Source organism: Protobothrops mucrosquamatus, unplaced genomic scaffold (genome assembly GCF_001527695.2).
Source record: "Protobothrops mucrosquamatus isolate PMUCROS unplaced genomic scaffold, P.Mucros_1.0 scaffold2841, whole genome shotgun sequence".
NCBI classification, from domain to species: domain Eukaryota; kingdom Metazoa; phylum Chordata; class Lepidosauria; order Squamata; family Viperidae; genus Protobothrops; species Protobothrops mucrosquamatus.
The window spans coordinates 68,958-85,915 of NW_015388873.1; the positions used below are offsets into that span (position 1 = coordinate 68,958).

Here is a 16,958-nt window from a genome sequence, read left to right on the forward strand (position 1 = left end):
GATATTGGAACACTGCTATCATGTCCCCCCTCGTCCTTCTCTTTGTTAAACTAGACATACCCAATTCCAGCAACCGTTCCTTATNAAAGTGGTATTAATACTTCACGTGATCTTGATTCTATCCCTCTGTTAATGCAGCCTAGCACTGTGTTGGCTTTTTTGGCAGCTGCAGCACACTGCTGGCTCATATTTAAATGATTGTCCACTAGGACTCCGAGGTCCCTCTCACAATTACTACTATTGAGCAAGGTACCCCCTATACTATACCTGTACATTTGGTTTTTCTTGCCTAAATGTAGAAACTTACTTTTTTCCCCCTTGATAAATGGGATATTCCAAGGCTGCAAATTTAATCAATGAAAACAAAATGGTACCCAAGAATAAATATTGTTCAGGGGTATTTTATGTTCTTATTGCATGGCAGAATGTGATAATTAAGCTGCTGAAATTAAGAACAATTTTGATAGTGGTTAGCACTAAAAGAACAGCTGCAACCCAACAAAACTTCTTTTGTACATCAAGAATATCAGGTCAAGAATTGTGGTTCTGAAATTTAATGTTGTTTAATTCTGATCTCTGATATTTTTAAATGGAGTGGTTGCAAAATAAAGCTGCATTAAGAAACAGGAGGCAAAGTGACTTTGAATGCCCCTCTGGATTGTGACTGTTCATCACATCTGAGAACGAGAAAGAACTGGTCTTTCTCCCCAGTGTGAAATTAAAATCAATCATTTTAATTCTCAGGTACCTCTGGCTACGTTTGAACAGCTTTTAATGATCTTTGCAAATTAGCAGCCTATGCTCTTATTGATTTAATTCCCAGATCCATAAGCAAATCATCAAACAATTATTGTTTTGCTGCTTCACTGATATTTCTCATAATAACTTATACAACCCTTCATTGTTATATGTCTACTCCAGTTTGGCTTCAAGACAGTTGAACAGTCTTTCTGGGCTCCAAATCAGTTATGCCAGTGGTCTCAATGGAAGGACACCCACTGTGTCGTAAAACTAATTGAAATATAAAATTAAAGAAAGGAAGTTGGAAGAGACCTTGGAGGTCATCTAGTCCAACCCCCTGCTCAGGCAGGAAACCCTATACCATTTCAGACAAATGGCTGTCCAGTCTCTTCTTAAAAGCTTCCAGTGTGAATGCTCCAACACTGGAAGTTTTTAAGAAGAGACTGGGCAGCCATTTGTCTGAAATGGTATAGGGTTTCCTGCCTGAGCAGGGGGTTGGACTAGATGACCTCCAAGGTCCCGTCCAACTTTATTATTATTATTATTATTAAGACACACCAAAGAAAAGGCCGTCCTGGAAAATCACAACAGCCTACTTCAATATTACTAATTCATTAACTGGCAGGGCCTTTTCAAGGCTTTAACCAGGAGATGTTTCACATTTAATCTGGCCTTGCAAAGGATCAAATTGATTGCAGGCAGATTCTGTGTTCAATTTGCCTATTTGAATCTTCCTTCTTCAGTTGTTGGCTGACATGATGTGGCCAGAAAATGCACAAACAATACTGATAATGGGATCCTTGGTGTTCTCTGAGCTTTGTTGTTTTCTTGCAGATGTTTCATTCACTATTAAATAATGTACCTAACCCTGAGTTACAAATATTCTCTTCTATTAGTACTAATAATCCCTGGAGAATGACTCTTCTTCTAACTCTCATATAGAAAACGACAGGAGGTGCAAACATCTGGCAAGAAATCCAAAGCGCGTGTTGCTTTGTGAAATGTAACATCAAAAACAGAGCAAGAAAAATCCAGACAAATACATGGTATCTCTTCCTTAATTTTACCACTGGAATCACGTGGATGCTTTGTATGGAAATCTTTATTTGATAATAAAAATAGCATTCAGAGATTCTTTCCTTCGTTGTAGCTACATCATATACATTGTATTTTGTCCCAAGGAAAGAGTCTTATATTGAATAAAGTCCACATCTACTTAGACTATCGTCATGTATAAACCCAATCTTTCAAATAAAGCTATGAACAATGCCGTATTTATATATGCATAGGGTTTTATAAAAAAGATTGGCCCACGTATGTTTCTTGTCAACACAGAAAAAAACAGCACTATAACTAGACCACATGGCAAGAAATGATAACTGAAGAACAGAAACCGCATCCCGAGGCCTCCAGGAGGCATTTTCCACCCCACCAGAGGACATGATATATCCCGATCAACAAAAGCTTCCAAGTTACTTATACTGTCTTCTGTTAAAACAGCTTTACATACCTGATTCAGTTTACATTAAAATATATTCCCGTGAATCAATTTGTTCCATTTTTTTCCTCAGAATTATAAACATGTAGCACATTCCTCACAGCTAAATTCTGTCATAAAGTCTCTTTTATACAAGCAAAAAGGCAACTGTTTCTTTTTGTTTGTTTTCAACAGGCTCTGTTAATTACAATTTAAAGTCTGTACACACAATGACAAGCCATCTTTGTCTTTCCTTTTTCTTTACAGTACCAGGGCAATAACAGTGATAGACTTGTAATCTTATTTTCTTTTATGTATATGTGTCTGTGCATGGGCACATGAACAAAAAAACACAGTGAAACAGTATTACACATACACCTCAATGCACTGTAAAATAAAAAGCAGCAGTTTAAAATTTTTAGTGGTCCAACAGTAACGGCATTTTTTATTTTTTTTGGCTCAGCTAGGCAGTATCCATTAGTTCTGCTATTGGTACTACAGTATACTTACCGCACAAACTTGTTGCATGAAAATACCCAACAGAAAAGAATCTTGAATAGGTCAGTTCCCCTCGTGACAGTCTGACGTAGAGCTCAAACCACAACTTTCTCTCAAGAATGCCACACCAAATTTTTAACTTATTGTTTGACAATTTTGCAAATGTATTTCCTTTTGTCTCAAGTAAGGGTGCACCAGAAAGTGGAAAGGGAAAAAAGGTAAAATAATAATAATAATTAAAAAAAAAAAACAGAAGCCCAGAGAAACAGTTCCATTTGGTGACAAGAGTACTTAAATGCTTAGACTGACCTGAAAGCATTTAAACTCGGCCTATGAAAGAAGTATTTGTTCCTCAAAATGCTTCTTGAATAAGGAATCAAATTCACGTCAATTTCCCTTTCAAGGCAAACAAGTGATACTATTCAGGCTCCAATTTCATCTGAATGGTTCTACTGGTTGAACAAGAACAACAGTGGTGCTGCCTTTGTGAAATTTCATTAATGGTCACAATTATGAACAAAACATGATGGTTTATCCTGCACATGATACAATGCATGATGACTACCGATCCTTGGCCACGTTACTTCCTTTTAAAGGAGACCCAAAGTACTTATTGTTCAATGGAACACACCATACATTTCTTAACAACGTGTGCTGTGTAGATCTGCATAAATATCCTTCATCCCAGCAGTAGTCTCTTCAAATAGTTCTCTTAGTTTGAGAACTATGTTGGTTATTTGTAAAGGAAAAAAAAATCCCTCCGCAGTAGTTCAAAGTTTTACTGATCAACCCTCCCCTCTTCCTCCAACCCATTCTTTAGAAAATCATAAATTCATGATTGCAATAAAATAATCAGCAAAACAGTGTGGTTGATCCTAAATGTTTAACTACTGTTGGCTTCCCACCATAAAACTAAGAAAGGGACAACTAAGTCACAGAAAAGTACAATGCATCTAATGCTCACAGCGATGTGTTAAGAAGGAACACAATTTTCATCACCCTTTTGGGACGAACATTTGGCAAATATGATTTGAAATGCATATACTTTAATGCTGCCCACACCATGTGCAAAACATGTGAATAGGTTGTGGATGATTAGACTTTATTTTTTGTGGTGGCTGCGAGAAGCTCATTTGAGGCTTGCTACCTTCCTTCCTAAGAACTCTGAATGCTGGAAAGGCCGCAAAAGTATTGTTAAGGCTACAAAAGCCACTAGATACTGAGGTCAGTGCTGCACTCTTTATAAGGTCGCCGTTTTTGTTCTGTTGGGTGCCTGTTACTTTTAATTGTGTCGTATCTCAGCGTGCCTTCTTCCTTCTCCCGAAAACTGACTCTGCCATCTCTATTTCGTTTATCGGGAGACCTCTCTCTTCTTCGTTCTGGGGTCCTCTCTCTCCTCCTCTCCGTTGACTTAGCCCTCCTTTCAGGAGGTGAGCTCTCCTTCTTCTTGTCTGGTGATCTCCTCTGATCCATAAGTCTTTCGAGCGACCGTCTTCTTCTGCTGGGTGAGTTATCCCGTCGGTGAGTCGGTGATCGTTCTCTTCGTTTTTCTGGAGAAAAGTCTCTTCTCCTCTCATACCTGTCCCTTCTCTCCAGAGTGTTTTCGGCACTCCTTGTACCTTCTCTCCTCTTTTCAGGAGTTCTTCGTTTTTGTCCATTGATGGCCATTCTCTCTGGTTGACGCTCGTGCCTTTTTTCCGGTGATCTGTCCTTTTTTCGGACTGGGATGCTATTGCTGTTTTTAGAAGTTCCATTCCATGTGTGATGCTCATTGGATTGTCTGCCAAACTCTCTGCTACTTTTGGGTTCCTTGAAACATATCCGCTTCTCTCCATGTTGGGGTGATTTGTGAAGATCTGGTGGATAACTGGGCTCCAATGGTAAGTGTTGTTGTCTGTCGTACTGCATATTTTTCACTTCCGATACTTTTTGTGAACCTGTGGCTGGGCTGCTCCTGTTGCTGCTGGGGTCTGAAAAAAAGATAACAACACAAGGTTTGGCAACGGTGGCCTGATTTTAGAGTTGGATACCAGTCATTATTCTGAACACTTCATTAGTAACAAAAAACAACAACAAGCAATTGTTAAGCAGTCAAAAAGATGCTTCCTGAAGCTTTTGTTAATTTTAGCAAAACAACAAAGGATGAGTGCTCTACATTAGTATGGATGCTTCTCATGGCAACGTCAATCTCTAGTTAAATTCTGGCCTCTACAGCATTAGGAATGGGAGAATTAACTTTTTCCCAGGTCCAAATCGGAATATGTTAGCCTAGCATAAAGCCTTTGTGGTGAACGCCTTCATAGCTTCCTTTTCATTTCCTGATATAAGCTAGCCATTCAAATAATTTTAAAATGTTTTAATTATTTTTTTAAAAGAAAACTATATCTGGAAGCTGTATTGTAACTTGTGAAAGCTTTGAAGACAGATGTATTTTTAATTATTTCAGTACTGATTCTCAGAACTCTGGAATGAGATTCCCCAGTGCTCTGGACAGCTGCCACTCTGATGATGTTCAGGAATTGCTAACTATTCTTCCAGCGTCTGGGACAGAGGTTGAGCCCCTGCTGGATACTTTTGGGGGGGAATTGGGGGTGGTGGTGGTTATAAGTTGCTTTGGTATCGTTTTTTTTTTATTTTTGTACTTTATACTTTCAATTGTAAGCCACCCAGAATCAGGAGACCTATAGATTGTCAGTAAACACACAACTTAGCCCCTCTTTATATATAACACGTGCAAGCATTGAGGACAATTTTGGTTTGCCACAATGATTGAACTTAAACACACACAATGAGAGCAGCGGGATATGGAAAGACATGATCCGATCTTATCAATGCAACAGAGTCTGTTTAGATCTGCAGAAATATCGGGTAAAATAATTACATTTATCCTGTTGCAGTAAACACAGATGCTGTAAGCAGAAACAGCAAATCATTTTGCTAGAGCAATCATAGTTGATTATGAATTGCTTTAAAAATGGCAATTCAATTGCTTTGAGGTTGGTACTGTAATTGTTTATTGCTTTGGAAAAAAACAGATATCTTGTGTGATACTGCTTCCTGGATTCTAAGCCAAATAATTACCATGTGCCCAATAACATGTTTGAGAACAACAAGTCACAAAATTCCTTGGAATCCTAAATTCCTCTGTCTTTTCTCCTGAATATGAAATAAAATTTCCTATACAAGCTCTCTTTTGAACAGGCGTGGTTAGCTTAGGTTTTCTGCAGGCTTTTGACGATTTCTGAGAGGAAACCATGGATCGCTTACACCATAAGACTTCAGAAATGGAGAACCACTGTTTCATCTTCAAATGAGGCCAAGTCAACTTGGCATCTTGTGGTCTGTTGCAGAAGACCACGGGTACGGGGTACTTACAATTCATGGAACTGCAGGATGCTCAGAATGAATTGCCGAATATGCAGAGGTTTAGCAAAGTGGAAAGCAAGGTGAGAGAATTAGGCCACAGCACAGAAACACCTAGTATTGATTTTAGCTACAAACCGTAGTTTGATTATGGCCCATAAGGTAGAAGCAAGATTCCCCGAGCTTGTCATTTCTCATACATGCAGCGAGATTAGGAGGTATCATCGCTGAGGAAGGAAGAGCCCCGGCATCAAGAAAAGTAGGAGAAAGAGAAAGAAAAAAAGTAGAATGTTTAGATTCCCTATAATAAAGAGGTAAGGGGGGGGAAAAAAATCTTCATTTGTTTTAAAAAATATTAGAATAAAGAAAAGTTTATTTTTTTTTCCCAATCAGGATTGTCTAGGCATCACCCAAATATAAGGCTGCGGAAACAGCGATTGTTAAAGCGAGACAGTGTCCTTAAACATTGAAAAAAAAAGGTGACTAAACCACCCAGACAACGAAAATATCAGTTTGGAGAGGGAGAGTGCAAAGGAGAGAAGAGAGACATAATTGGGACAGTGAAACAGAATGTCAGAGATAAAACAATTAACAATCAACAACGACCAAAATAAAACCCACTACAGAACTATGACATTGAAGAGAAGTACAAAACTCATTACAAAAATATACAGCCTCCTCAGAGAAGCGTGTTCCAATTGAGTCAGAAAAAAATACTGGAACCTCATTCTTTTTTTTTTCTTTTTTTTGGAAGCAATTTGTTAGTGATTGCAACGGACAGGATTGAAGCAATTCAGCCCCCAAATGTTACAGGCACAGGACAGCAACTGTGCAGGCCCCTGGCTTGAAAATGGAATTTGTTAGGGGATTTCAAAAGCGACTGGCAGTCCAGACTGAAAAAGAAAGAGAACAAGCTAACAAAGAGACAAAAAAAAAGAAGTTACCCTAACCCCAAACCCTGGTGTTCAATTTTTCATCCTCGGGGCAACAGACATTCTGGAAGATGTGAAACACTTTTTGGATAGGCTATATTTGCAATGTTTAGCATATGGTACAATACTTTACAGCCAAAAGAGCATAGGAAAAAGACAGAACATAAAGAACATTACACAGTTTTAGTCCTGCGGAAACATGGCCAATTAAGTGTACAACAGAAGTGCAAACACAGGAATTTTAATCATGACATGGATTAAAATGGTAGAGTGAGTTGGCTAAACTACTAATCACCTGGCTGTGTGAAGTTTTCAGGATGTTCTTAAATAATAAAAAAAAGGACAAGTCTGTGTGCGGCATACTAATTGAATTCTTTTAAGAAACTGGCATTGGAGGCCATGCCAGAAAAACTTTAAGGGCAATGTTCTCAATCCCAAAGCATGCCAAATAATTTCGCCCTAAATCAGGGGTGGGGAACTATGGCCCTTTTATGACTTGTGGACTTCAACTCCCAGAATTTCTGAATTAGCCATGCTGGCTCAGTAATTGTGGGAGTTGAAGTCTACAAATCATAAAAGGGCCATGGTTCTCCCCCCCTCTGCCCTAAATGACTGCATAAGTTTTTTTTCAATTCTTATAGTACCTGTGAGGTCACTCTTGCTGACACCTTATATATAATCTCCCTTTTTTTAAAAAAAACAAAACACTTATTATAATGAATATAAGCCACTTTTTTCAGATTATGTGGCTTTACAAGGAATATAATTGGGCCTATATCAACAAGAAAAGTCCATCTTTCTCAAGACAAACTGAATTGGTATATAGATATTCACCGATTCATTTATAAGACCAGTTCAACCTGGTGCTAATATAATGGAGTGAAAAAATAAAGAATTTTTTTTTCTTTTTGGTAATTTGTGGGGATACAATTATAACCTTTGAAAGATCCCACCCACATGTTGTTTGCCACTTCTCCCATCTCTGGAGAACAAAAATAGAAAAGTACAATAGTTGGGACTTTGATACTGTTCCACACTAGGAATAAAAAGAAATATAATTTATTGGTATATTATCCCAAATATGGGGAAACATAAAGGACACCTGTTCATTTGTGTGCTTATAACTCATAACTGGTTGGAAACCAATTATATTTGGGAAAAGCCCTACATCTAGGGCATATATCTGAAATAACTATCTCAAATAAATAGGACATCATAATATTATATACAGTACTAAGCCACCCAAAACCAATACTACAGAACTTAAATACAAGTGGGATTTTTTTAATGCAGATATATCCCTCGGCAACCAAATAAAACAACATCTCTTCTCTTATAATAAACATTGAGAATGGCAATATTAATTTGTTCATAGCTGACACAGTTGTGAACAAACAGTCTAAAGGAAAGGGGCGGGAGGGGAATCCAAGTGAATATATTCTTGTATTGCATATGGTTTTAAAAATAAATTTATAAATATTTACATAAATGTACGGGGACAGTAAAAGCCCAGACACCATCGTGGAATTCATGCCTATGGTTACAGACAAAAGCCAAGGACAACAGTTTCCGAAGGATAACACAAATTTCCCAACTCTGCATTGATCAGAAGATGAGAGAACAATTCATCCGCTGAGAAACAGTTTGGCACAGTTCAATAAACATTCCTTGTTTGGTCGGACAGGATAGTACAGTTTTGGTTTGTCTATATGTTTTTGCCCCCTTGTATCACCAAAATACTGCTCTGAAGATGGTCTTGCCTGTACACTGTGCCCCCACAAAAGTCCATAGTAGCAAGCAAAGGATGAAAAAGTGTAGAGAAAATTCAGCACAAGCGAGGCAATTAACCACGGTTGTCAAGGTTGGTAAGACATTGGTGGAAAAAGAGAAAAAAGAAAGAAAAGGAAAAAGAAGAATCCCCGCTTCAGATCTTGGAGATAGATCATTCATGGTGTGATGCCCGGAGCAAGATAAGGAATGTTTTCATAGTTTGACCCACCATATTCCGGTACAGAGCCATCTCCACGTTTGAGAAACAGGCGAACTTTGCGACCACCATTTTTAATTAGTTCTATGGCTCGAGCGTGCTTCATGTTCTTTGTGGTTTCTCCATTAATCTCCAGGATTTCATCCCCAATCTGTGAAAATAAAATACTCTATGATTAAAGTACAATGCTGGCAGGGAAAACATCACATAGAAGAGTTCGAATGAGCTGGCTGCCAAAGTGCAAAATTGAACATGAGTCAGCGTTAACATTTTGAGGTGGGAATATTATTTGGGGGTATTCACATACGGCACATGGCATGCAAAGACTGAGCCTGGTGGTCTTTGGTCCAGAAAATGTTGCACATTTAAGTCTGAAGGTCCTAAGGACTTCTTGGTAAAATTCTACAGGCGGAATTATTGTTTAAAAATGTAGCAGTTTTAAAACAAACAAACAAAACATCCTTACGTGAAACACCGTGTCCAAATGCAGAGCAACTTAGAGAATGGCATCTAATGAAATGAAAAATCCACATTGAATAGAAGAAAATCAATAATCTAAGCACGCACTTATGTGGGCTAAAAGGCTTTTTCACTTTCAGACACAACAAAAAAATAATAATAATTTGCTGATGACTTTTGACTAATGGCTTGAATAAGGTCATCTATATTCTGCAACCAAACGGAAGAAAAAGGAGGGAACTGAGTAGAAAGGATGGCTGCAAATAAGGCAAAGGAGAAATGGTAGCTCATGTGGACTAGTAACATACCCTCATTTTTCCACATCTCTCAGCGGGGCCATCTTCTGCTAACCGCAAGACATAGAGATCCATGTTATACTCTCGGCCACCTCGCAGACTGAAGCCAAACCCTTTAGCTCCTCTTTCAAGTTCCACAGTGTAAAAATCTTGTTCTGGCTAGAAGAAAGTAATAAAATACAATTTGCAACCTTAACCATCAAGAAGATTTAAATCACTTACATGCAAAGACAGAAGAGCATTGGTCCAAATGATCAGGCCAGTACATCACATTAAAATGAACACAGAACATAAAAAATTGAAAATGCCCTAATTTTCAAACCACTACCTTTAATCTATTCCTTGAAAATTAAATTTAGTTCTTATATCAAAAGCAAGATAGCTCTATTTTTAAAGAAGGAATTCTTATTGCATTGTTCGCCTTGGCATTCTCCAAAAGGTCATTAATTAAGTCAGCTGTCCCCAACCTTTGCAGTTTGGCGGCCCCACTGGGGAGGGGGGTAGAGGGGAACCAGGCTGTGTGAGTGACGGACTGGCGTGCCTGGCCTGGTTCCGAATAGGACAGGCCCGGTGACTGGGCTTCCACCCAGGGGTTGGGGACCCCTGAATTAAGTTGTTCAAATCTGTGTTAAGACCACTTAGAAGTGCTAAAGCAGCTGTTTCTTTCCAAAATTTTGGTACAATTGTTTGGAAGGTATCCTGGTTGAGTAATTGGTATGCCTGCGTGTACACAAACTACATCAGTGCTACCATTGTCAGCAAAGCATATTTGCTCTGTATTTTTATTGTATTTATTTGACTGATTAATTTAAATGGAGCACAATTTGGAGCACAATTTTTGGGCGGTCGTAACAGCACATACATACACGCAGAGACAAATTGAGAAAGCACTCAATGAATTTTCTGTGGGACAGAACTGCCCTCTCTGTCCTTGGGAGACAGAAGGAAGAACCACAGCCTAGACCAGTGGTTCCCAACCTTTTCTATACCCCGCCCCCCTAGAACGCTTCTGATATATTCTCGCACCCCTTACAAAAGTTCAAAATAACGGCAACGAATTATGCATATACACTATAATTTTGAAAACTCAAGTTTTCGCACCCCCTAAAATATCGTCTCGCACCCCTGGTTGGGAACCCCTGGCCTAGACAATGCTCTGATCAATGAAACCTGAGTCGAAAGGATGGGATGGAAAAAGTACCTCAGAAATGATGTTCCCTTATTCTCTGGAAAATAAAGGCAGAGAAGGGGGGTGTACTTTATAACATATAATAAAGGCTAAGGTGGTCCTAGTGGTGTAAGAACACTGGAGCACTGGAGGCCATGACTCCTAAGCTGGGAGAGGGGCTCCAAGTGATCCCAGGAACAACATCAGAGCTCTCTGTTTAGAAGAGTGAAGTGCTAGGAATAGCTAAGATATCGTGCAGAAGCCTCAAACTCCTAGGCCTCCGGTAGAGGACCTGAGTTTGGGGAAGACACACACTACTCATAAGGCTGAGAAGGGAACTTTTTTTTTAATTGAGAGCCACTTTGGTGGAGTGGTTAAGGAATCAGGCTAGAAACCAGAGACTACGAATTCTAGTCCTGCCTTAGGCACAAAGACAGCTGGGTGACCTTGGACTAGTTATGATGACCCAAAGCACAGCACCGACGCAATGCAGTCAGCTAGCAATTCAAACTGCCCTTTAATTGCTCCAAATTTTCCCCAAATGCTCCCACGTTTCTGGCAAGCCTCCAGACACAGGAAGACACACACACACCTTCAGCCGCCTCTGGCTGCAAGTAGTTTTACATACAGTCTGATTAGGAGAGGATTTTATTCAAGACCATGGAGATAACAAGGAAATTACACATACATCATAAATCTAACGAGTCTGTGTGAATACCCGCTTGCCTGCACAGTTTCAAAAGGGAAGCCAAAATACAGTCCGAGATCTTTAAACATCCAAGCAATGTTGTCAGCTAGTCCAATGGTCAGTTTCAGGGTTTCCAAGCAGAAGTCACAGAACAAGAGATCAGCAACAACACACACAAAACTCTAAGGAATCAGCATTTGTTCCTGACAAATGCCTCTCCCCACAGCGTCTTCTTAAATCTCGGTCTTCAGGTATGCCTTGTGGAGAGGGACGGGACGTTCTCCTCCCGAGTAGTTGAGCCTGCCTGCGTTGTTCCCTCCTTCTCTCCACTCTCCGTGCTCTAGGATCAGGTGGGGGTGGCCCTTGCTCATTGCCTGAACTCTGTCTCTCCTGTTCCTCTTGTCCCACTCCTGAAGGGCCCTGGACTGCTTCGGCCTGCTCTTCCCCACATTCCTCTGAAACCACAGATACCTCTCCCTCAACCTCCATAGGGTCCCGTTCCACCTCATTTTCCTCCACAAATTCAGGCTCCCATGGAGGCATGACGCTAGTCCCTTTCTCTCAGCCCTAGGAAAGAGGAAATGGCAAACCACTTCTGAAAAATCTTGCCAACAGAACTTCAGGGCCTTTCCAAGTAGTGTCTGAGAATCAGACACAACTACACTTAAAAAAAAAAGAATTAAAGGTTTTTTAAAAGGAAGATAAAACCTAATAAAACCAATATAAGGTAAAAAGAAAAAGAAAGAAATCAAAGAGAAACTGAATGTACCAAAAAAAGTAAAAGAAAAATAGAAGAGAGAAAAAAAGATGCAATGAAGTAATTTCCAATCTTCTTTACAGCAATCTTAATTATAAATTTACCTTCTACTCTATGGTTACAACATAACTCTTTCTATTATCTATACTGTATAATCATCAAAACCATAAATTATAAGTTCATTTTTTTCTGTTTCACACATATAATTTATAAGGTTGTTTCTACTCAGCAATCATTGTAAATATTTTCTTTTCTCTGATCAAAAAAGTCAACTTAGCCACTTTGTCAAGTTCCATCATCTTCACCCACCATTCCTCTATTGCATTCCTCCAGGTAGGCCTGAATCTTGTGCAAACGACAATATTGCTACAGTTATCATATGCAAAATTCCATAACTTTTTCCCCACTGTTTATCCAACAATCCCAAAAGAAAATCCTCTGGTGCTAATTGAATGCTAATCTTTAAAATCTTGTGAACCAGTGTATGCATTGGAATCCAGATTCTGTTATTGTAACATTACAATAAAGGTAGGGTTAGAACTCATGGTTTTGGTTTCTTAACTGGACTACCTCAAATGACTGACATCATGGTTCCGATAGATGAAACTCTTCAAAATAATTTCGAGGCATTGTTTACCTTAAAGAATCTTTATTTTGAGTAGCATGACATCGGCAGTGCATAATCAAAGCCAAAAACTGAATTCCCCTCCCCTGAGCACATAGTATCAAAGCACAATTCCCCCCTTCAATTAACAGTCATAAATCACATTCCCCAATTAGCTTGAAGCGCGGGCCTCCTCTCCAGTTCTCCAGTCTGTCAATTCCTTATCAGCTCTGGTTATAATAACCTTGTTTCTCATGCTAGGTCTAGTGTTTTTATGTCTAGCTGGACTCTCATTCACATTCCCCCTCCCATCTAACTCTAAGAGCAAAAGGTAAAAGATGGCTACATTTCCCTTTATTGTCAATGCAAAAACATCCGATGTTAGCAGCATTGACATCAACCTTGCAACCTATCATTTATGTCTATCATTTATGGTCCTAGTTTCTGTGGCCATGGAGGACAGTTCTTGACCATTATCCCTGCAGTTTCTCCTTATGTACCTGTCCATGGCTATTATGTCTCCCTTCACTCTTCTTTCCTCCAGACTGATTATCCCAAGTTTCTTCAACCCTTCCTTCCTATGAAATACCTCCAGGTCCTTGTTGTCATCCTATGAATTCCCTCTATGCTTGTGGGAATGCAGTGCCCAGAATCACACACATTACTCCAGGTGTAGCCACACTAGGTGTAGCCGGTACAGAGGAATAACATCTTTGTATGTTGTTCTTCTAATGCAGTGTTTCTCAACCTTGACAATTTTAAGGCATGTGGACTTCAACTCCCAGAATTCCACAGCCAGCATTGCTGGCTGTGGAATTCTGGGAGTTGAAGTCCACATGCCTTAAAATTGTCAAGGTTGAGAAACACTGTTCTAATGCAGCTCAGACCATAGCCATGCTCTTCTCAGATGTGTTTAAGAAGACTCTCTTGCAGGAGTCTCAGTTTTTCTCCCCACAAACTTTCTCCTGTTCTGCAATCATTCTGATCAATTATGAAGAAAAATAAATATGTTCTGTACATATTCCCTGCAGCAAATTTGCTCTGAATAGGAAAACTACTAGTTCTACGAAAATTGCTAGTAGGAAAGCAAAGTAACAAGTTTGGATAGGTAGAAAGCCATTCAGGATATATACACTGTCCTGTGTTTTTATTTCATTAATTTACAGTTTAAAATATAATTTCCTAGTAGATCTAAATATATTCAACAAGTGTACTATATTTCTGCAGACATATTATGGGTAACATAGTCCAAAGATATTGTGCTATGTACAATACTGTATCCTCCTTTCATTTTGATGCATTGCCGCCTGTTACAAATATCTTTTGGGAAGGAACTATATTAGTATGTATTAAATTAGTCACTAGGATATGAATAGATGAAAAAATATTGTAAAATACATACAGTTCATACAGAGAGAGGACAAATATTGTACATTTGCAAGCTGCAACCAATAAACTAAAACTGTGAGCAGCAAATAACCTTACCTGGGAGGCTGTTGGTGCTTTGAAATCAAATTGGGATTCCTGTTTTGTCTTTGCATTGTTTCTGTTCAAATTAATAATGGAAAGAAGGAGAGAAAAAAAGATCAGATTTATAAGAGTGAAGATACATGGAAAGTATTGAATGAACATGACAGCACAGCCACACTAAAGGGGGGGGTTGTCATTAAACTAACCTGTTCTCCTGTGGCATTTGTTGAGGAGTATGTGTAGTTGTAATTGTAGCAATTTTTTCTGCATTGGTCAATAATGTTGCATTGGAAGATTCTGCAAAATAAAGCAATGCTTTTAGTGCATCAGATTATTCCTGTAATTAGGATGTGCGTACAGCTTCTTGTTGGCTGAGGTAACCCTTTTGAAGTTATCAAATACATTTTTCAACACTATTCATGAGGGATTTGTACTAGCTCAGATTTCGGAAATCCAATAACAGAAAACATACTACTGTATAGAAGTATTTATTTAACAACACACTGGTAAACCCACTGCCTACAAATCTTTACTATGAAGGAATGGAGCAAAAAAAAAAAAACACCTCAATGCAATTATGAAAATCATAAGAACAATTTCTGTTCTCTCACAGTAGCTGTGAACAATGGCGTGGAATATCAAATCAAAGCTACAGACTGTGTAGCTGTTTAACTTTCCTACTTTAATGTTACCCAATTGTTTAAAAACCCTCTTATTTTCATCAAATGATTTCAATACAGATTAATATCCTTTTGCTTCCCAAGATTCTAACACAATTTCCCAGGTTTTTTTTCCTTTATTTCCCATGACCTTGGATTCATTTGCCAACACAATCATTAGTCCAAGAGTGTACAGTGACCTATAATGTTTTTCAGTTGCCCTTGTCATGATAATCACATCAGATGTTGTATTGATTTTGATACAATCGCATAGGTCACAGTGACCAATCTGATTAAATCAAAGAAGGGGCAATGAAGGTATAGAAATAAATAAGCAGAAATTTCAGTATTAGCCTGTGCGATTCCTAAACCAAAAGATTTGTTTATTATTTGTTTATTATCAAGTCTTTTAGTAATCCAACACAACAGGCTGACGCTTCCAATATCACAAACACAATGCTTTCCAATGAGTCTATTCAAAATCCAATTGCTCATTATTAATTGGGTGAATAATAAGTGCCAAATAAATAATTAAATAAGTGAATTATTGTTAGCCAATCCTATTCACAAGCTTTTCAATGCCCATTCCATATTGAGTGTTAAGATAAAATCTGTTTAGGAGATTCAGTGAAGAGACCTTTGACAAGTACCATACTGAGTCTCTAACTCAATGGTAAGCAAAGTGGTATCCTTCAAATAAGTTAAAAACTCCTATAATTTCTTGTCATTACTAATTCTGGGTATAAACTGAAGGAAATTGGTCCAAAACACCAGAAGAGCAGTAGAGTAACTATTCCTGTCCTAATCTGATTCAATTGCATAATTGCTGATTCAATTGTACAGTTCAATTAGAAACTACACATACATAATTTAGGCAAAGTGCTTCTTGACTCCTACCTACAATTTAACCTGACATTTAAACCACAAAGATGTTCTATGATAAAACTACCCAATATCTGCCATCAATGCATTATAGAAAATACTGTATGAACTACATACAGGAATTGTAGGAAAATGTGAACTTTAGCTTGTATCCGAAATTAAATTATCTTAAGAATGTTTGCTTGTCATCTTTTCTTTCCACAAGTGAATATTTGTCAGCCTTAAATTTCTCTCAAATAAATTGTACCCTGAAAAAAACTTTCTGAAGAGTTGAGGGCTTCGTGAAAACAGAACTGTAGTTTTAAAATATATAAAACAAATAGGATAAACGTTTTAAAGCTGTTCCACACAGAATAATAAGGTAGACATGTTTACAATGTTTTACAAAGTTGTAAATGGAATGTAAATTGCTATATCTGGTCTTTCACACTTGTACAGAAATATTTTAAGGCTTTCCTAAACAAACAAACAAATACATACAGACAAGTAGATTCATATCTGAATAACCTACACAATGATAAATTTACAAACTGTTAAACAGCTTGGTTCTCCTGAGATTCTATTATGCACTGTTCACAACCCATCTGGATATGTTAAATACTCAGAATGACCAATCACGATTAGCTTTTGGCCATGGTATCTGGAGATTTCAAGAGTGGAGAAGACTTTTCTAGTGCAATCTTTCAATTCCATCAAGAATAAACTCTTTCTAATATCATTATTCAGATATTAAGCTGAGTAGTAAAGACATCAAATTGCTCAAGAGACTGAAATACATAGGAGACTTCCGGTGGCAGGCGATTTCGTCGGTCGCAGCTGTTTGCTGCCTCCCGCCTGTTTTGCGTAAAAGCCGGTTTGACAGCCAGCACCAGCTGTCAAACGGCTTGATACCTTTCCCCTGGGCATAAGGGGATAGGTGAGCTGCCCGGGGTAGGAGTTGAGTTCCCGAGTCGTCCTATATGGACGATGTAGGTGAG

General features: G+C 38.5%; 1 protein-coding gene across 1 annotated transcript in view; it reads right to left on the minus strand.

The window, feature by feature from the left end:
• Positions 1–1,824: 1,824 nt before the first annotated feature.
• The window catches only part of MAGI1 (membrane associated guanylate kinase, WW and PDZ domain containing 1), a 93,216-nt gene continuing 78,082 nt past the window's right edge, over positions 1,825–16,958 (minus strand). The window contains exons 10-14 of the mRNA XM_029286087.1: positions 14,647–14,737; positions 14,456–14,516; positions 9,766–9,912; positions 9,011–9,149; positions 1,825–4,686 (exon numbers count right to left, since the gene is read on the minus strand). Coding sequence (XP_029141920.1) covers positions 3,929–4,686; positions 9,011–9,149; positions 9,766–9,912; positions 14,456–14,516; positions 14,647–14,737 — 1,196 coding nt within the window. The 3' untranslated portion in view covers positions 1,825–3,928. The remainder of the gene's footprint in view (positions 4,687–9,010; positions 9,150–9,765; positions 9,913–14,455; positions 14,517–14,646; positions 14,738–16,958) is intronic.